The 21,644-nt window shown below is 32.1% G+C and overlaps 1 protein-coding gene across 1 annotated transcript; it reads right to left on the bottom strand.

The window, feature by feature from the left end:
• Nucleotides 1-9,161: 9,161 nt before the first annotated feature.
• On the bottom strand, nucleotides 9,162-14,310 carry LOC134681444 (C-type lectin domain family 4 member M-like). Its single transcript, XM_063541073.1, has 5 exons — nucleotides 14,206-14,310; nucleotides 13,929-14,024; nucleotides 11,470-11,552; nucleotides 10,316-10,409; nucleotides 9,162-9,457 (listed from the first exon to the last, which is right to left on the bottom strand). Exons 2-5 carry the CDS (start codon nucleotides 13,984-13,986, stop codon nucleotides 9,213-9,215), a joined length of 480 nt encoding a protein of 159 aa, XP_063397143.1. The 5' UTR covers nucleotides 13,987-14,024; nucleotides 14,206-14,310; the 3' UTR covers nucleotides 9,162-9,212.
• Nucleotides 14,311-21,644: the final 7,334 nt, after the last annotated feature.

The following is a 21,644-nucleotide window of genomic DNA, read 5'->3' as shown; positions in this document are numbered from 1 at the left end:
TTCATAAATTTGGGTGATAAAAAGAAAACTGCCCAAAGAAATTTTAAGATAAAATATAAGAGAGAATATAGCTCAAATGATCACTGTGGATCACCCTCCCCCCCCCCTTTTTTCCACCTAGTTTTTGGTGGAGTTTTAGTTGCGTTTTCTATATTTGATTTGTGTACTGTTGTTTGTCGTTTGTTTGTCTGTTTTTTCCCCTTGTTTACCATAACGTTATTAGATTATTTCAGACTAAATAGTTGTTTTGTCCATTTCGTATCTTTAGCTTCTCTTCCTCTATGAATCTTCATGTTTTTACGTTCCGATATCTTCTGTAGTCCTAGCGGTGCTATTTTAATTATAAGTACTTGCACTCTGGTGCTTTGCATTTGCAATAATTGTCATTTATTTTTAAGAGAATTGAGCTATTGCAATTTGTCCCATGCATTTATTTACATGTCCATTTTCTTATCATGTTTTTGTTGTAATTAATATCAGTTATACATTCGGTAGATGTGTACTTACATTGATCATTGATAAAGCATAGTACATTTATAACACATGAAAAGCTCTTTTCACGAATAATATTTCTTATCAGTCCTCTAGACGAATGTTCATTCCATGAAATATATTTGTTAAGCGTTCCATTCAAGAGAGTTAAGTCACGAGATGGTTAAGTTTTTAATTTGCATAAATATTTATTTTTATTTATGTTTGTCACCCGTTATGTATTATCACTACACCCTTTATCTTTGATAACGCTATAATGTGAACTAAATAGATAGAAATACTGATATTTTAATAATCAAAAGATTGACTGATAGAAGTTATGTTTAGTCCAGTGGAAAATATTTCACGCACATGATTGTTCGGGATAAGAACTAACAAACTGTTATAATTAAAACATTTATTTATGACGCAGCAAAAAATCTGCAATCTGATTGACACAAAATTAAAAAAAAATGTTTAAGAATCAAAAATATATTTTTTCCCCAAATTAAAAAAAAAAACGCCCCCAAAAATTCCAAATTTTGCGAAAATTATGAGAAAAAAAAAAGATTTGACAATATTAAGCAAAATCGCTGTTGAAAAATATTGCACTAAAATCTTTTATTTAAAGCATTTTTCAATTTTACATCCCTCTTTAAATATGAGTAAGGAACGCTTCGTAGGAAATAAAACCTCGATGAACAGAAAAAACTAGATTGAAATATTCGGTCCATAGTTACGATACTGTTGTTAGGTCATTACATATCATAATGGCATATTTTGGCTTATAATATAGATTCAATCTTATGGTTTTGCATGAAAAATAAACTAGTTGTTCTTCTCATATATTATATGATGGTATGATACTAAACCTCTAACAAGGGGATTGTGATCGACTTTGCATGTGATGAAGGCATAGTCTTCAATCAGTTTAATTGAGGTCTGTAGACCTTTGATAATTTATGTATCATTGTCATTTTGCTTATTTTCTTTTGTAACCTCTTCTGACATCGAACTCTTTAAATTTGAGTTTTTCCGACGTAGTCGGTATAGTTTCGGTTTGTGCCCTTTGAGCTTAAGGACGCTTAACTATGGCAACAGAATACGAATGCTCGAAAATCCTTTCTGTGATTTGACAAAATGCTGTCATGGAGGGTGATTTGGTTGTGTTTGAAAAAACGTCTCGTAAATTATATTGTGATGGAAAGCAAGTGAAAAACTATAAATATTTGAACTAGATCTTACAAAGATTTATATTTTTATTAAAATTGTTGTTTCTCCAATAGCTCTTTGCATCCATGACAGCTGTTTATTCGGGTCAATTATATAATTTTAATGTAAACTTTGATGTGCGAAGGTACATGACTTTTAGAACGCGCACCTACGCATGTTGGATTTCCGCGGGGTTTTTGGTGAATGTAAACAGAAATATACGAGGACACAGAAATTGTGTTTTTGAAGATTATCGAAATGATAGTTTTAAACATATACTGAAAAAATACGTCGGATATCTTTTTTAAAGATAGTTGTTGTTAATTACTGTTCATGATTCTAGGTTTTTGTTTATTCTACATTGACTACAGGTATAGGTGAGGGTTAAGATGGGAGAAAACATGATTAATTCAGGAGACTCTATCAGTTGTTAAGGTTAGGTTGTTTGGGTTTTTTTTTTGGCAAGAAGAGTTACCTCGCTTACAGTGTTTTAGCTGATGAATTGTCTCATCTTTGAGGTGGTATGCAATTGGTTGCTATCATTTCATTTTAATATGTTACTAAACATTTTGCTTAATATAGCAGTTTTAGTTATTAATAGTCTGTGTTATTTGAAATAGAAATAAACATTTTACTGGAAATAAACATTTTACTTTATTTGTACGTAAAGTTATATATCACCCTGCTTCAAAATAATTCCAAATATTTTCCCCACTCTTTACTTAAAAACAGTTTTCTTCATTTTGACTAAATCTACCTAACAACAATTTAATGATAATGCTCTCTACAACACACAACATTAATGTCCCCGTTTGATACCACTTCGTATAAATTCACCAATATAATAAAAAATAAACAATCCCAATAACACATTAACAAATTCATATAATTTCAAGCCACAATTTGTTTCCACATTATTGATCTTTTTTGCAAAAACTACGATAACACTTATGTCATTATTACATAGCACTACTATCGTTTTAACGTTAATACTAGGAATAATTGTATTCTGCATTTCATTTTCACTACATCAGTTTGTCCTAAAATTGCTAAATTATCTATAGTCATTTATAACTACTAACCGCAAAGCAATGAAAAAACAAATTAACCCCCCCCCCCCCCTTTCCCCACTTCCCCTCTTTCCCATGACCCAAAGTAAAATAATGTTTTAAAATTTAAACGTTTGATGACAAATAAACACTTACCACCATACACAACCACACGTACACTATTTGTAGCAATATTCAAACATCAAAACATATGAATTATTTCAATAAAAGGCTTCCAAACAATTACATCTTAAGGTTCATGTGGACCCTATATAGGGGCTAAATGGCCGTATTTTCACCTCAAAATTTTCTCTGAGTACAGGCAAACATGTGCATCTGGGAAAGTTTTAAGGCACAGTATGCCCTAGATAAACAGAATTCAAATGCATTGTATGATTAAAAAAAATCATAACTTAACTGGATTTTGCCGTACACTTTTTTTCGTCTCTGCAGAAGATGATAAAATGAACAAACAGTTGAGTTTACCTTGATATGGTCCACTCAGGTACACAGTTTACATAACCAATTATTGTCAGGTATCTATTGTCCATCTAATGTCCATGTCAATTAAAAAAATGCTCACTTTAATTTTTACCTGTGGGGAAGTTCTCAAACCTGCTTCCCAACTTAGTTTATTTTGGTACCTTCTGGAGGAATGAAAAAAGTGCACGGCAAAATCCTGGTAAGTTTTTATTTTTCTAAAACATAAAACATTCATTTATCTAGGGCATGCTATGCCTGATTGTTTTTACAGATGTCCAGGTTTGTCTGTACTCAGAGTAAATTTTGAGGTGAAAATACGGCCATTTTAGCCATAGGGTCCACATGAACCTTAAGGTTCATCATAAGGAATTTAAAAATATGGCCGTTTTCACCCCTCAAAATTTACTATGAGTACAGAGAAACTGGTACGTCTAGGAAAGTTTTAAGGTATGACAGGAACTAGATATATAAAAGTTATATAAATAAAATTGAGAATGGAAATGGGGAATGTGTCAAAGAGACAACAACCCGACCAAAATAAAAAAACACACAACAGCAGAAGGTCACCAACAGGTCTTCAATGTAGCGAGAAATTCCCGCACCCGGAGGCGTCCTTCAGCTGGCCCCTAAACAAATATATACTAGTTCAGTGATAATGAACGCCATACTAATTTCCAAATTGTACACAAGAAACTAAAATTTAAATAATACAAGACTAACAAAGGCCAGAGGCTCCTGACTTGGGACAGGCGCAAAAATGCGGCGGGGTTAAACATGTTTGTGAGATCTCAACCCTCCCCCTATACCTCTAACCAGTGTAAGTATATGTTTCAGAAAATTAAAAACTTACCTGAATTTTGATGTCCAGTTTTTTCCAGTCTGCAGAAGATAGAAACATAAAGAAACACCCGAGTTTCATTTGATACGGCCCACTCATTTACACAGTTTAAATCACCTATTGTCTGCAGATGTCAATTGTCCATCTTTTGTCCTTTTAAATCAACACTACTCACAACAGTATTATATGAGGGGAGATTCTCAAACCTCTTTCCCGACTTAGTTTATTTTGGCACCTTCTGCAGGAACGAAAAAAACTGGAAAGCAAAATCTAGTAAAGTTTATAATTGTCTTAAACATAAAATACAGTTACAATTTATATATCTGGTTCCTGCCATCCCTTAATCTTTTGCAGGTGAATAGGTTTGTCTGTACTCGGGTTAACATTTGTGGTGTAAATACGGTCATATTAGCCAAAAGGTTATGATAAACCTTAAGGTTCAGCATAACAAACGGATAAATATGGCTGTATTTACATGCCAAAAAATGCTCTGAGTACAGACTTACCTGTAAAGTTGGAAAAGTTTTAATGCCTAGCATCTACTAGATATATATACTAACGTTAAATGCATTTTGTGTTTCAGAAAGATAAAATCTCTTTTGGATTTTGATGGCCATTTTTTTTTCCTTCATGCAAAAGGTGTGAAAATTGACTAAGTTGTGGTATAACTATGAGATGCTCCCTCGGGTAAAAAAAAAACCGGTTTGTATTGTTTTCATTGTCCTTAATTGACATGGACACCAGGTATCTTCACAACTATAGGTGAGTTAAAGAGTTTATCTGAGTCAGAAAGTGGACAGTATCAAAGTTATTCAGGTGTTTGTTTATTTTTGCACCTTCTCAAGAAAGGAAAAAAAATGCCCAAAAAATACGGCCATATTTGTCCATTTGTTTTGATGACCCAAAATTCATATGAAACAAGTGAGTGGTGAAAAATAATGTTTGTCCAATTCCTGAACCAATGCATGCATACATCATAAACGTAGTCCTCTGTGCACGATTTTATCATTATTTTCGCAAATATATCATATAATCGCCATTTTTTTTCTCTGTTTGTTATGATTTAACAAATATGGCTGCTCATTAAATGCCATGTTTTGAAGCCGAGTTTTACCGATTGTCACCTTATAGTAAAAAAATCACAAAAAGCATGGGTATTGGGCACGTGTTTAACATGTATAATCAGATATTTTGTTTATTCCAATGACAGATCCATGCGTATTGTGGTCACCGGAATTTTACGAGGAGGGTTACGTTGGGTCACTATATATGCATACGGATACTATGTCGGCGAATTGCTTCCTGGTAGCAAACAATTAAAAATAAGTAAACTTCTTCTAAATGTGGACATATTAAAGATTTTTCCTCAGAAAAAAGTATAATTATGTACATAAGTTGTATAATGAAAACTATCCATTTAGTTATAAAAAACATATGCATATTTTTTTTTTAATTTGAGGTTTCTTATGACTTTAAACTAAATTTCTTTTATTGACCATTTTAACATAATTGAGCTTATATTGTCCATTAGCAATTGATTATCCTTATTTATTGGAGTACTTCGATTATCTGGATGAAAACATGCATTTACATTTTGAATATTGGACCATAATAGTCCAATTTCATATTTCTCAAGTCTTCAAACCACACTTGTTCTGTTTCAAAGGAAAACTTTAAATATAAGCTAGAAAAACATGTTGATCGTATACATGTATGCAAGATTGTCTCATTAAAAACACAACGTTGTGTCACGTTACTTGTCTATCCCAAATTCATGTATTTGGTTTTGATGTTATATTTGTTATTCTAGTGGGATTCTGTCTAATGCTTGGTTCGTTTCTGTGTGTGTTACATTTAAGTGTTGTATCGTTGTTCTCCTCTTGTATTTAATGCGTTTCCCTCGGTTTTAGTTTGTTACCCCGATTTTGTTTTTTGTCCAGGGATTTATGAGTTTTGAAGGTTCATTCTCATTTATCCAACTTTTTTAAAATTATAGATAGTACAGGTAAAAAAAGAAGTTGGATAGATGAGATCAAAGGTAATCAAGAACAAAGGTTTTTTTAATTAGAGTTTGGGTTGAATGACAGGTGACAAATAAGACTGAAAATTATACCCGGATTAAATTTTCTGTAGTATTATTTAGCATAGCATATTAAAATGTGCAACTGACATTTAATGTTCATCCTCGTTTAAGTAGGTGGGATACTGCATCAGTGTAGTGATATAATTGATCTGTCCTTGCTGTAGTCTATCATTAAGTTGGGTCAGTCTATTGTCTATGTAGGTTTAGGGGCGTTTCCATGATATTTGAAAGAGGGGGTGGAGAATGAAAAAAATACGGCAATTTTCTATGCCGAACTTCCTCCATTAATTGTCTATGGTTTGTTAAAATGATTGGATTGATCTTAACAGCAGAAGACCAATAACGAGAAATTCCAAACATACGGTATAAGGCGTTACTAGACATTTCAATAGTCCTAGGCCATGATTTACGAATGAAAGGCGTAATTATGGTTGCCCTGGTTAAGAGGGTCCATGGGGAAGCTCAAAAGCTCCTGGGTTGCAACAATTAGCATCAAATTATGAAGAAGCTAGACTTATAATAGATTAGATTCTAGTTTCTTTGAACAATTATACACGAAGCAAGACAAACAAACACTGAAGTATAAAGTGCGTTCGTTTTGAATATTGTTGGCTTTAATGTGGAATACATGATTGAATATAGTAAATTGACTTTAATGTACAACAGTGCTAAATTAAAGCAATCATGTCACTGTTTATTTCCGATAGGTGGTATTTGGTACATGAATAAATATGCTGCTTGAACTTGATGGCAAAATGTAGGTCGGATGATGTGACTTATGTACTAACTAATGGATATTGAAACAATATGATACTACCAAAGGCTATCAAAATTGGGAAGTAAAAATTCTATACAAAATATTCATGTTACTAGTATAAATATAAATTAACGCAAATCCTCTAATGAACAAATATTACTGATTTGTGGGTTTCTTCTATATAAATGATGAAACATTTATTTGATATCTAAAATACTCTAAATTTTATTTAAAAATAGTTTACTATCGCCCATTTTATATATTTTTTTTAAATAGTTTAAAAACATGCAGGAACAAATTTACTGTCAAATTTTAGAAAGACACCTTACTATTACTAAACAAACAACCCAATAATTAACAAAAATAAAAAGTTGGTTAAATGAGAATACCTTATTTTAAAAAGTTGGATAAATGAGAAGACACCGTTTTGAAAAGTGGTATACTACTGTTGCCTTTATTTGAATAAACATAAATAATAGTTGCCTATTCCAACAACACAAATATGTTGTGATAAAATTGAGAATGGAAACGACCAAAGTGCAAATAACGTTGTAAATAAACTAACATCTATCTTCAAAACTACAACTTACGACCTGTCTCTGATAGCGACATATTTACGGACTTTCCTTCTTAAGGTTGCAGTCTTGTAATTGACTGCTCCATAGGCTTACATGCTAAACAGCTGATCTTTGAAAATAAAAAAATAAAAAATGCCACATAGAAAAAAAAATTCATGTTCATGTCATGTATGTACTAATGTGAAATTGTGATTTAATCGAAAAAAAGAGGGTGTTGCCACGAAGAATAAAAAGTTACGCAATCCTGAAGTCAAAACATTTTTTTCTACTTTCTGTTTGCTATTTTTACTAGGCCGCACCACTTCCAGTAAACATGATATTCTTCCACTTTCCTGGATTGATATCCCCAAAAGATGCAAGATTTTTTTTAAAGTCTATATATATGTTTCAATTCAGCATAAACCTATAATCAAACAGAAAAAATTGAGTTCAGAAAAAAATTCAGAAAAAATGCACTATTTTGTTTCCCTCCATGTTTTGACATGCACCGGAAATTGGAGTTGTAATACAAGACTGGTACCTTAACGTTTTCTCAAAGTTCAGTATTGTTGTGATTTTATCTTTTTGCACCATAATAAAATACTTATTTTATAAGAAATATTCTCCTAGTTCTGCAATGAAGGCGTTGATGTAAAAAAATGTACACAGATAACATTTTACAAACATTTTGATTGAAGTACTATGTAAGATAAATAAAATATAATGGCATAACTAGTTTTGGTTTGAATGTTGAATCTTTCATAATTGTTGCAGGTACGCGGTATTGTTTTGTTGAATGAGAACAGAAGGAAGGACCTTTTTACAAACGTCGTGAGAGGACCAGTTAATTCACGGGAATTCGGTTATTTAGTCAGTAAAATCGTTGGTAATTTATGATAATATGATACGGTAAATGTTTTTAGTAAAACGCAAATTTTGGCGTTATTTTGCACAAGCTTGGGTTCTTTCGCAAAGGTCTGCGTTATTTCGCCGCTGAGAAACTAAGATATGTATGACCTTGTGCAATGCTTCAATACAAGTTCACAGTAACGACTAGAATATGTAGGCTTAGAATGCGGCTTTTTCAATATGTCAATCAAAATTATCGTATCATTTGTTTTACTTGTGTGCAGGTATAATATACAATATTGATTGTATCCTTAAAATCTGACTAAGAATTAATAAAGGCAAACATAACAGCAAACTAGGGTGTTGTATTCACGCCATGAGTCCTGTCGACAAGTAATTTGAACTCATTCATCTGAGTATATTAAATTGACTTCTTAAAATTCAGACCAATTTCTGTGAATTCATTATTATTAATTTGCTACAAATCTTCGTGGGTAAAGGTGAACCACGAAATTAAATGTTCAACAAATGACAAATTAACTACAGGATTAAATGCAGACAACGCCATATGAACGAATAAGATATCCACGAAAATCCAAGTTTCTCTTAATCCGCAAAAATTGGTTACCAAGAAAATAAATGAATCAACAGTATTACATTGCAAAAGATGGGAGGGCAGGAATTCTACCAAGGATTACATAATCAAAGTAATATTTAAAAGTATTTGTGTTATGCCTTGAATTAAACATAACTCTATTTACAAGTTGGATTTTACTATTACACATTATATTATAGAAATAATATCTGTTTGGAGCATAGAATTTTGAATCAAATACGTGTACATGTATATATAAAACACAAATCAGCAAACATATTTTATTTGGAAAGAACACACGAAAGTTAATTCAATGGCTCAATATTTCTCACAAATGTATCCTCCACGATAGCTTCCATTATCACAATAGACATCATGGAATATATATCTTTCCGCAGCATAGAAGAACATACAATCTTGTGGTGATGCATTTGATCCATCCGGTTGTCCTGATCCGAAGGCTTTGTATGCTATTTTTGTCATCTGTCCATTTCTAATCCACCTCCAATCACCACCAGGAATATATCGATCTATATTTCTTCCTCCAACGTAATAGTGTAGACCTGTTTGACATTGACAAATTTAGAAAACAAACGAACAGAACAAATCTCAATATTTGATATGAAAATTGAAAAAGCACGTGGTTTATTCTTCAGACGTCAGTGCATAATAATGATACAATTGTAACTCATACATTGTATACTTAAAGAATATCGGTATTTATTATCTATTCTTTTATAAAAGTAGACCATATTGTGTTTTTTCCTGTTGATTTTTAGTATTTTGTATTTCAGATGTTTCAGTTATAGCTGGTTTGCATTCCGTTCTTCCTTCGTATGTATTAGTAAACCAATATAGAATAAACTCATCATAGATACCAGGACCAAATTTTGTATATACGCCAGACGCATGTTTCGTCTAGAAAAGACACATCAGTGACGCTCGAATCCAAAAAAGTTCAAAAGGCCAAATAAAGTACGAAGTTGAAGAGAGAATATTAACCAGCAAAACAATGCATTAACTCGTTTTTTATATTATAGGTAAACAACTATTCTTATTATCTGCAATACCATCTATCAAATTTCACCTTTGACAATACTAAAACAGTAATCCGGGTATGGAACCGGCCTTATGAATACACAGCCTTCTATGTTTTATACAACATGACATTGTCAAGAGATCTGGATAAAGGAATTCAAATCTAGTTATTAAGTCAAGTATAGAAACTAAAGTTCAAATTATCGTTTATATTTGATGCGCTTCCCTCGGTTTTGGTTTGTAACACGGATTTGTTTTTTTTTCTATCGATCATTAAGTTTTGAACATCGTTATACTACTGTTGCCGTTATTTATAGTAGTTATATTTATTTTTCTTAGTAGGATATTTGCGTGCATTATGTGTGTAACTAGTTTTTTCCTACCTGATTTATTTTGCGTAAGTTCCGCTTTCATTATCATGGCTTCCTCAAGGGTTTCAAAATTAGCCAGGTAAGCACCCCTCTTTGCACAGATTGCCTATATACAAGGTAAATGTACAACAAAGTTTTAGTTTAACATAATTTAAAGAACTAGAAAAGAATTAATCATTTCAATCGTGAGCGTTGTTTTCATCGTTGGAGATGAAATAATAAATTTTTCAACTAAATAATTGAAAGACGCTATAAACATAACAACAAATGAGGTCCATCGCCTGTGACATGCCCATATATTAGTTGCGAGATTAAACGACATCAAGTGCTGTATGTTTGCAGGATTTTCCTTTTCATTCCTTTTTTTATAGGTAGTGAGTGTCTTTATGATTTGTAAGCCTTGTATATTTTTTTTCATTTAAATATACTAAACCATTTCAGGGGGAAATGTTTACAGGTACACAGGATGCTTAGAACGAGTATGTTGATCCTACATCATAAATATGCAGAAACAATCTAGTAAATAAATGGTAAGGTGCACATTTAGAAACACGATGTTGATTGGACATTTTTAAAATGATTTATAGAAGATGTGCTATTAGTATCAGTGATACAACTTTAAACCAGAGAACATGTGACATTAAATTTAACAACTGAAGGCCACCGTTTGACAACAATGACCAATATCTTTGTCTGTATCAATAAAAATGTTACACAACACGTCTTCTAAGAGGTCGATTTTATTAATGTTTGATTATATACGATATCAAAAAATTGCTTTTTGTTCTGTTTTCTGTAAGAGTCGTTGTTGACACTGGATTGTTTCCCTTGAGATTCGTAATGCCCAACATAACGTTTCTTGACGTATGCCTTAATATAATAGTATTTAAAAGGTATGGTTTATAACATGTCATCCACAAAATTTCCACGTGGACATAAAATCACATAATTGAAAGAAAAAACAATTCATTATAATGGGATTCATATAAACACAAAAATAATCTACGACTAGTCTAAGACACCAATTTTACGCATGACCAGCGCGTTAATATACTATTATCTATCCATGATCAATGCTTGTAAAGTTACGTTTGAATTCAACCTTAAAGGTCAGTGAATTTGAAAGGAAGATACATTAGTACTGTTGGTTAGTTTTTCATACGTACAAATGCTTCATCCCCAGACACCATGTCATTACTGATGAAGTAACAACCATCTCCTACCCTCACATAAGGTGATTTGCAATTATCTATAAACAAAAATAAACAAAACTTTAATTAACTCAAAGGTGAGAAGATATTTTAGTCGTCTTACTTTTAGAAAACGTCGTCTTACTTTTAGTGCCGCATGTGGAGCAGGATCTGCTTACCCTTCCGGAGCACCTGAGATCACCCCTAGTTTTTGGTGGGGTTCGTGTTGTTTATTCTTTAGTTTTCTATGTTGTGTCATGTGTACTATTGTTTTGCTGTTTGTCTTTTCATTTTTAGCCATGGCGTTGTCAGTTTGTTTTAGATTTACGAGTTTGACTGTCCCTTTGGTGTCTTTCGTCCCTCTTCTATTGGAATGTATACAATCTTATTTTGTTCTTTTTATTTCTTTGGTTTATATGCTTTTTTCTAGTATGCATTTACAATTTAAAACATAAATATCAAGCCATAAAAATATTCTAAAAGAAAACATTTTGTTAAATTGGTGTTGTTGTTGTTGTGTACTATAATATATCAACAATCACTAGCTACTACTAAGAATTAAAATTCGAAATTGTATAAGTAGCACGCACACACACATTATCATCAAACTTTCCAATATACAATATATGTATATTTTCAGACAATGTACATATATTGTGTGTGTCCTGAAATTACTCCCAACGCTTGAAACTTTAGTTATTAAATCAAATCATTGTCTCTAATTTCTCAGAGAAACCGACTTAGGTGAAACACTGACCGCGAAGAGGACCCCAAATGAACTTGTTAGGAAACAGAAATATTTATATTACCACTTGCTCAACGTGGAAGTTGGGTAACAGGAGACTTTATTTGTACAAGTACAAATAAAGCAAAACATTATTTGTATACCTGTGTTTTGTTCAATAGTTGGATGATTGCAGGATAATCCATTATACATATATTATACGATCTTAGTATTAAGTTTCAAACCTTATATAAGTCACTTGTTGTCACGTTTTTTTCAGGCCAAGTGCATGAGCTTTAATTGATTACAATTGTTCATGCAATCATTGTAATAATTAATCAGCCAAAAATCTGATAACATGTAATTTAATTTAATCAATTACTTTTCAAAATGTAATGCTGGTTATTTTTTTATTACATTCTGATAACAAGGGATTTTTTTTTAGAACTGTGTTTATGGTCAATAAATGAACCTCGTTGTTATTCTTATTTAATAAATATTTAACAAGTACAGATCGTTTGGTTTACTTTATAAAGCATGTAAATTGATATGTTTACTTCAGTAAAAAAATAAACTGTTACAGTATTGAAAAGTCATCATAAGCCTACAAAGAGACGTATAATACAATTTTATGTCTCCAGCCTTAGTAAAATATATTGTAAATATATTCTCAATTTAAAGATGTACATATATATATATATATATTTGATAAAAAAAAAATTGTTATAATCAAGTAATATAATACTTTTTTTTACCCTGAATTTTAATCTTTTGTTAAATTGTAATTTTTGTCAACTTTAAATTGACAGGTAGGAAACAAAATAAGGTTTGTTTTTATTGCAATTTCAAATCAAGTATAGCTGTAGGACAATATTTATAAAATAAAATATTAATCAGACATCTGAAAATTTATCCAATTAACACAAACTAAATTAAAAGTTGGACAAACATCTTCTTTAAAATAAGCAAATGTGTGTATGTACTTAGACTTGACCGTAGAAAGCCAAATGCATTGAATTATATTACTTGTATTTTGTTTACAATTTGTTTAAACAATTGTATCAAAATTGTACATAGTTTTTATCTGGTAATTTTATTTCATCCATATTCTAAATTCCATTAAAACTGCACTTGGAATACATATAATGTCTGTAAGAGGTCAGAAGAAAAACAGCAAACTCTTTATAAAGCCATATGCAATTGAAGTTAGCAAAAATCCCAAATCATTGATGAAAAAGTTGGTGACACAATGTTCATTTTTGTATGTTATGTACTTTTTCGGTTTATTAAATAGATGGATTCTGAAGTAGTTATTTTAAAATATATAAATAAAATCCTTTCTATTAAAGGAGTGGTATGGTTTTATTAAACCTTAATCATTCAAAATGTGTTTTTGTTTTAATTCATTGTAATCAGGTGTAATCATGATTAATTTGCCAATGTAATCATTATAATTTATTTAGACACTTTCAGAAATGATTTAATCAATAATTTAATTTAATCGTACAAATGACAAAATAATTGTAATTTTATCCTGGTATCTATGTTGAATTTACTTATTAATTACATTGAAAGTAATTGAACCTGCATTTGAATAATTTATAACATGGCATTGCCTCATTATGCATCATCTGTTTAAAACCATACTCAAATTTCAAATATTGTGTTCACTTTATTAAATTGAAAAAAAATGATAAGTGTTTATAATTACCTCCTAAAACAGTGTTCAATGCCATAGCAATGCAAAACAACAGAATTTTAATTTCCATTTTAAAGTCAGTATGCAGAATTACTTTCTACGGTAAATCTAAAAAAAATAATATACAACTAACTTCAAGACACAACATTCAAGTTATGAGTGTATTAAATGCTTCGATTTTGTTTGTTCAAAGTATTTGAATTTAAATAAACTCATCTTTTAAGTTTGTGTAAGCTTGATCTCGATGGTGTTAACCTAGATATTTTAAAGTATATTTTGTGTTACTTGCCTGATCCAAGTGGTGCTTTACAGTGTTTTACTTTCCAACTGATAAGTACCGACTATTTATCAAGCTTATTCAGACAGGAAATACGCACAAAATATTTTAAACCACATTCATCAAACAAACTTCATATCGTAGTTTTTATGCTAACAGTAACAAAATTAGTAAAAATTATATTATAAACATGTTTAAAACAACAAAATAAGACGCAGAAAAGTAACATTGGAAAAAAGTTAATAACCAAAGGATGTAGCTTTACTAATATACATCCTGTACAAATGTCGTTGTTTATTTTTATCAAATTATTTTAAAGTTTTACGCACGGACAAATAATTTTATACATGTTAAAAACTTGGAGATACTTGTGTTTTTTTAACTGAAAAGACTTAATATTCCTCAAGGACATTTTTAGTGCAAAAAAGAAACCTTCCAGGACAAAAGAAGGATGCTGTAAACAAATTATATGGGAACGTATGGCCTTTATCAATAAACAAATTTAATCCAAATTGTACAGTTTAGAAACAAAACATTTACGGTCAAAGATATACTCATGTCAGCATATAATTGCACCCTACAGTACCAGTACTGGTCTTAAGTATAGTGAAGGTGTGTATAATACTATCTCAACTTGTTCGATTTACTTGTTTATGTAACAAAATTTGATTTTAACGAAATTGTACCATAAGCTAACTGCTTCATCAAAGGAAGGTTTGATTGAATGAAAGAGATATGAACGTGTCTGCTTAGGAATAAGGTGCTAAGAAGTGGTAAAACCAATCAACGTGTTATACTCATTACAGTCTTGTATTACAACTCCAGTTTCCGGTGCAAACATGGAGAGAAACAAAACAATCCATGTTTCTGATGTTTTTACTGGACTCAATTATTTCTGTTTGATTATAGGTTTATGCTGAATTGAAACATAAATATAGATTTCAAAAAAATCTATCATCTTTTGGGGGATAGCATTTCAAGAAAATGGAAGGATATCATTTTAACTGAAAGTGGCGCGGCCTAGTTAAAACAGAAAACAGAAAGTAGATACAAATGTTTTGACTTCAGGGTTACGTGACTTTTTATTCTTCGTGGCATGAACCACTTTTTTCTCTATTAAATTCCAATTTCACATTTGTACATACATGATATGAACATGAATTTTTTTTGTATGTAGCTTTTTTTTCTAAGATGAGCTGTTTCGCATGTAAGCCTATGGAGCAGTCAATTACCAGACTGCAACCTTAACCCTACCGTGTAAACAGACCTTTGATTTTGGACCGTGGTTTTTAGTGCGCCCGAAGAAGGATGCAAAATTAAAATTATATTGATTCCATATACTGAGGTCTAAATTAGACTTTTAATTTTGGGTCTATTTTGAAATTGGTCCAAAGGTTAACAAAATAATTTTGATTTGAACAAAATTAAAAACTGAATTATGGAGTGTTTGCTTTGCTGAATGCTTATATTGTATCACTGTGTTTAATTGCCCACACATCGTTGTCAATATAATGGAATCCACTGCGACTGTCACACAAGTAGGAGGTTTAGCTCGCTATAAAATCAGGTGTATAATCTACAATATACTGCGTAGTGAAATGCCTGTATGAAGAGGTGATATCTTTTTGTTCAAAAATTAACTCATTTGCGCTTCAACTTATGTTAGCCAATGCCACTTCTGAGCAACATAACTTTCAAAGCTATAGGTATAAATGACGGACGAAAGATACCAGAGGAACAGTCAAACTCATAATTCGGGAAAAAAACTGACAACGCCATGGCTAAAGACGACAAGGACAAACAGACAAACAATAGTGCACATGACACAACATAGAAAACTAAAGAATAAACAACACGAACCCCACCAAAAACTTGAGATGATCGCAGGTGCTCCGGAAGGGTAAACAGATTCTGCTCCACATGTGGCACCCGTCGTGTTGCTTATGAGATAACAAATCCGGTAAATAGTCTAATTCGATAGGTCATATTTATGATAGGAAATGCGATTATAGTTACGAAGTAAGGAACATATCCGATATCATTTGTGAAACGATAATTCCATAACGGTCAACCAACTCGTGATGGCGTCCGTAAAATGTGGAACCCTTAATTTGATAGCTTCCTTGTGAGCAACAACCCTCTATCATGAAAATCATGAGAGGAAATGCAAGCACGGGAATATCGTATCAATTGGGAGATATATACACCGTATGCAGGTGCTGCAGGAATGTTGCTATTTAGAAATGGAACGTTCACACTTGGAAAGCTGAAATCATCTCTTATGTCGTAAAGTTTTGTTTCAATCGACCCTCATGGTCAATTTTTAGATGTGAGTCAAGATATGTGGCCGACTTAACTATATCTGTTGTATCCCTTATCTCTAGTTCAATAGGATAGATGCGTTCGACATAGTCACAAAATTTTGAAATATTTAGTGAAAGAACAGCTTCTATATAGCGGAAAGTAGAGTTAAAGGATATTGCTAACGTCTTATATTTCTTCCTAAGAGTTCCTGTATGACGTCAGCCTCATTATAATAAAGGAACAAGTCGGCAAGAAGAGGGGCACAATTCGTTCCCATTGGAATGCCGATAGTCTGTTGAAAAACATGTCCTCCGAATGTAACAAATATGTTGTTGATCAAGAAATCAAGCATCTTGATAATGTCAGTTTCAGTGATTTTTTTGTTTAAATCAGAGTGATCCTTTATAAAGTAGGATGTATCCCTTCCTAAGACAAGATACTTGTATCTTCGATGGCCATTCTTTTTTTATGAAACAAACATCTTCAATTTGCCTTTTAGTTTGGAATGTGGAATATTTGCATAAAGTGTAGAAATGTCAAATGTTTTAATAATATTACAAGATAAAAGACAGTTAGATTCTATGTACTCTAAAAGATCTTTGGAATTATTATGTATCCGCATCTGATTCATGCAACCTCTAGAATAGGCAATTTTACAATAACTGTGAAGCCCGTTTTTGATTGCTGATAAAATATATGTTAATAATTTAAAAGGAGGTTTCGTGGAGCACTTGGAAGACAATACACCGCTGTTTGTAAGGACACTTATGTGGTATGGTATCCAATACAGTGATGGAAGATCCAGTTCATCATCTATGGTTGAAATTCCAAAGGAACATAGAACAGACCCATGATTATCCAGGCTTTCTTATCTTTGGTAAGTGTCGTGAGGGTATATGTTGGGTTTCCAAGTGAATTGTCAGAATTGTCAGTACCTTATTCGTTTATCAAGTAGTTAAAATGTATATATTGTTTGTGGCTTTATCTTCGGGGACAACAACATATTTGTCATGAAGGTAGGATAAGTGTTTTGCAACATTAGGGTCTTTAAAGATTGACGTAGTATGGGCATTTATAGACCCATTAGTTTCTTAATTCTTATTTCTACCAATGACCTCACTGCCTTAATTCATTCGGAAAGAGTGTCTACGTATTCCTTCTCACGCTTAGCCCAGTCGCTAGCATAATCCTCGACTGAATCCATCAAAATTTTAAAGTTGTATTTCCAATTGATGGATTTCGGCTCATGGTATTTTGGACCTTTCGATAACACGTTTCGTAGAGAAGTGTTATTAACAATGTTGAGGTCGCCGGTAATAACGTGGCCATGTGAATTATTTGTGAATTGGGAACTAGCACAAGTGCAATCTGGAGGTTCTGACTTGAAGTCGTCCATCATGAGATCCTGCAAAACGTGTTTGTAAATGAAAATTTTAGTTGCAATAGGTTTGGTAAAGGTATAAGAAATGATTGGTTCAGACTGGTCTTTGAAATAAGGAAGTATTTTCGATTGAACTAGTTTATGATGAAGGATATTGCCTTAGTTGACGCCATCGAGACCTTTGTTGGCAAGGGAAAGATTAAAGAAATATCTTTTTCTCTTTTTCATCTTTTCCTATGCCGATTGTCTTGAAAAGTCTGTGACTTGCAATATCTGAAATTATAGCTGTAAGTTTGCATTGGTTTACATGAGGGTTTGTAACATTGGTTTTCAAACATAAATTGAACAGAGAATGAAGTTTTGAAAGGGGTAATGAATAAAGTTTCGTGCGAATGTGATGAATACTTAACGGCTTTTGTATAAATGGCAGCAAGTCATTAATAGATACATCAAGCAGAGTAGTTGATGTGTAATGACGATGATCATGACTGCGTCTACGTCGAAGAGTAAAGTTTAAAATATTCATCATATTCACCGAACTACACGAAGGACTATATAGAATACCTATACCATAAATTTTGTCATTGCAACCATATGGTGTCGCAGTTCCCAATTGTTTTATCCAGTAGTCCTCTTTTTGTCTACGGAGAGGAGTTGCAAGATAAGGATTGTTGGAACTATGGTATATTTTTTTCGATACTGCGCACTGTCATAGAAAAAAATGAAATGATCGGGCTGGTTGAAATACTGGTAAGGAATGTCGTAATTAGCATTGAGGTTTATATGTCTGATCTATGACTGCACATACGTTTGTTTACCAATCCGCAAAGGTTGCACTCTAATCCGTAGACGACATTAATCGAGTTACAATTCAGATCATCGTAACTTCTGGTAAAATATGACTTAATGTTAAATTGCTATTGAATTCAGCATTTGTTATAAAAAATTCATAAGTTTTGCAGCCTTTATTGGTCTTACATTTCGAAATGCGACAGTGTTGTTCTGAGTCATCAAAATCAAAATGTCTGTAAGGAAACTGAACATGGCTGTATATGTGTAATATTGCTATTTTCACTAGAAAGAAGATCTGAATAAGTCATTTTGTCATGTCTGGTGATAAGGGGACACCTGCCATATCAGACGACACCGTGTCCATGGTGAACGTCTGTTTCGGACCTTTTTATACTGGGCAACGTCCGAGCCAGTTTCCTGTTTGATCTTCGTAAGTTCATGCAATCTAAGTTTTGCTATTTGCGCGAAAAGTCTTCTTATTGAACCAAATTATGAATTTATTTAATTTCTATTTATTTCTACCCAAAACAAAGTTATCATCTTCGTTTATTAGTAATATCCCGCCTAAGTTGGATATTAGTAGCATATCGTCAAGAGTTCTGTGAAATTTGGCTTGATTTTTTATAATGAGATGGCTACAGTTTCCTTCTTTCTCTGTACTTGGATTGAGATATTCCAAATAATTATTTTCTAAACTTCAGAATAATTATTAAGATATAAGTTGCTTTTCGTTTGCATGTTGTACCAAGTCAGGAGTATAACAGTTGTTTTCTATTGGTTAGATGTGTTTCAGTTTTTCATTTTGCCAAGGACTTTCCGTTTTGAATTTTACCTTAGAGTTTGGTGTTTTTGTTATTTTATTTGTTGCTTGTTGTTTGGGTTTTGTTTAACATTAGGAGTTACCTCGCTTACAATGTTTTAGCTTATTAAGTATGTCTTATCTTACAGTAATATGCAGTTGGTTGCTATCGTTTCATTTTAAAATGTAACTAAGAATTTTGCTATCATGGTAATTGTTATCAGTAATTATTAATTCAGATTATTAGTCTGGTAGAAATTTGATTTGAAACTGAAATAAAAATAGCATTCTCTTTACAATATATCACATCTCTCAAACAATAATTTTAACTTTATCCACTTTAAAACTAAAACACAATTTTCTCCATATAGTTATTCACATTTCCCTTCAAAGGGAAATAACACAAACCCAATTGAATGTATTAAAACACAACATTTATGTCACCTTTTGATATCACTCTAACCACAAATTTGCCAACATAATGAAAATAAAATCCAAAACACTTGGAATTACAACACATAAAACACAATTTCAATTGCATGCCACAATTTCATTCCATATTATTATTATCCTATTTTGCCAAAATTTCAGTTCTTTATATTATAGATAGGCAATAGTTTTAATTCTGATATATAATTTTATTCTGCATTTCCATTCCTCTATATCATTTTTTCTAAAATTGCTAAATTATTAATCATCATTCCAGATTCCCTAATGCTAACAGGTGAACATTTTCAAGAAAATGAGTTTCCTACCTTTTCCTATCACCGAAAGTCACAATATGTTTAAACATTTAATCATAATTTACCTGATGACAAATACATCCCCGCTACCATACATACGTATATGTATCCCACTTGTACAATGTAACGATATTCAACCACAAAAACATATAAATTAATGTAATGGAAGGTTTCAATGCTCTTCAACTTCGTACTTTATTTGGCCTTTTTAATTCTTTTTTTTTGGGGGGGGGGGGGGGGGGGGATTTGAGCGTCACTGATGAGTCTTTTGTAGAAAACACGCGCGTCTGACGTATATACTAAATTAAGTCCTGGTATCTATGATGAGTTTCTTTCCTATCAAGTACAGCTGAATTTTAATTCCTTTATGGAACATTTTTAAAACCTGCGCTAATATTGTCCATTAGTAAATTAATAAATTATTATATATTGGTGTACTTAGATTTGCTTAATCCAACTATGTATATATACATTTTGGATTTTGGACCTTAATAGTCCAATTTCTATTTTTTTCAATTCATTGACCACATTCGTTCTGTATCATAACATGCAAACATCTTATACGCTTAGACATTTCACATCCAATATGTTATAACAATATTCTTTACAAAGCACAAAAATGTCAGCATTCACCCCAAAAGCTAACATAACCTCTAAACAGACTTATTAGGTAAGGATATAGCTACGATACTGTTGTCAGGTCATTTAGGATGAAATATTTTGGTATTAATATTGATTCACTATATAGCTAAGAGGGTCTTTGCTTCGGAAAAACACACAATTATTCTAAAATCAGTTGTTGGTATGATACATGTAAATATGTTCATCCCATACAAGTTATGATAGTATGATACTAAACCCCTAACGGGAGAGATTGAACTTGATTTTTATATGATGAAGACATAATCTTTCAATCAGTCTAATGAGGTCTGGAGCTGGCATGTCAGTAACTGCTAGTAGTCCTTTGTTGATTTATGTATCATTGTGATTTTGCTTTTGTTAATAGTGCGTATTGCTATGTGTTTCTTTTTTCTACATTGAGGAATAGGGGAGGGTTGAGATTAGTCCGAGATTACTCTGACGTCCGACGGCTGTTTTACCAGACAAGCTGAGGCCATGGGACCACCATTTGCCCACCCAAAATAGATGCGCTGCTTCGTCGCTTCTGGTGCCGACTGAGGGCATTGGAATTATATAAATCGGACATCAATCGGTTCATTTTTCATTTATCTCTTCATTTATGTAAGTTTCACCTACCTGCCAACCTTTATTTTTCCATATTTTAACAGTTTTCGCAGAGACCCATCGATTTCTCCATTTTGACTTTTTATTTTTTTTTTATTTTGTTTACATAAAAAGTAGCAAATAGCAAATTTCGGTTTGTGTATTGTTACTCATAATCATCTGGGGAACCTGGTTTACTTTGCTCACT

Source organism: Mytilus trossulus, chromosome 8, assembly GCF_036588685.1.
Source record: "Mytilus trossulus isolate FHL-02 chromosome 8, PNRI_Mtr1.1.1.hap1, whole genome shotgun sequence".
Classification (NCBI taxonomy): Eukaryota; Metazoa; Mollusca; class Bivalvia; order Mytilida; family Mytilidae; genus Mytilus; species Mytilus trossulus.
This window is presented reverse-complemented; position numbering and strand designations above follow the sequence as displayed.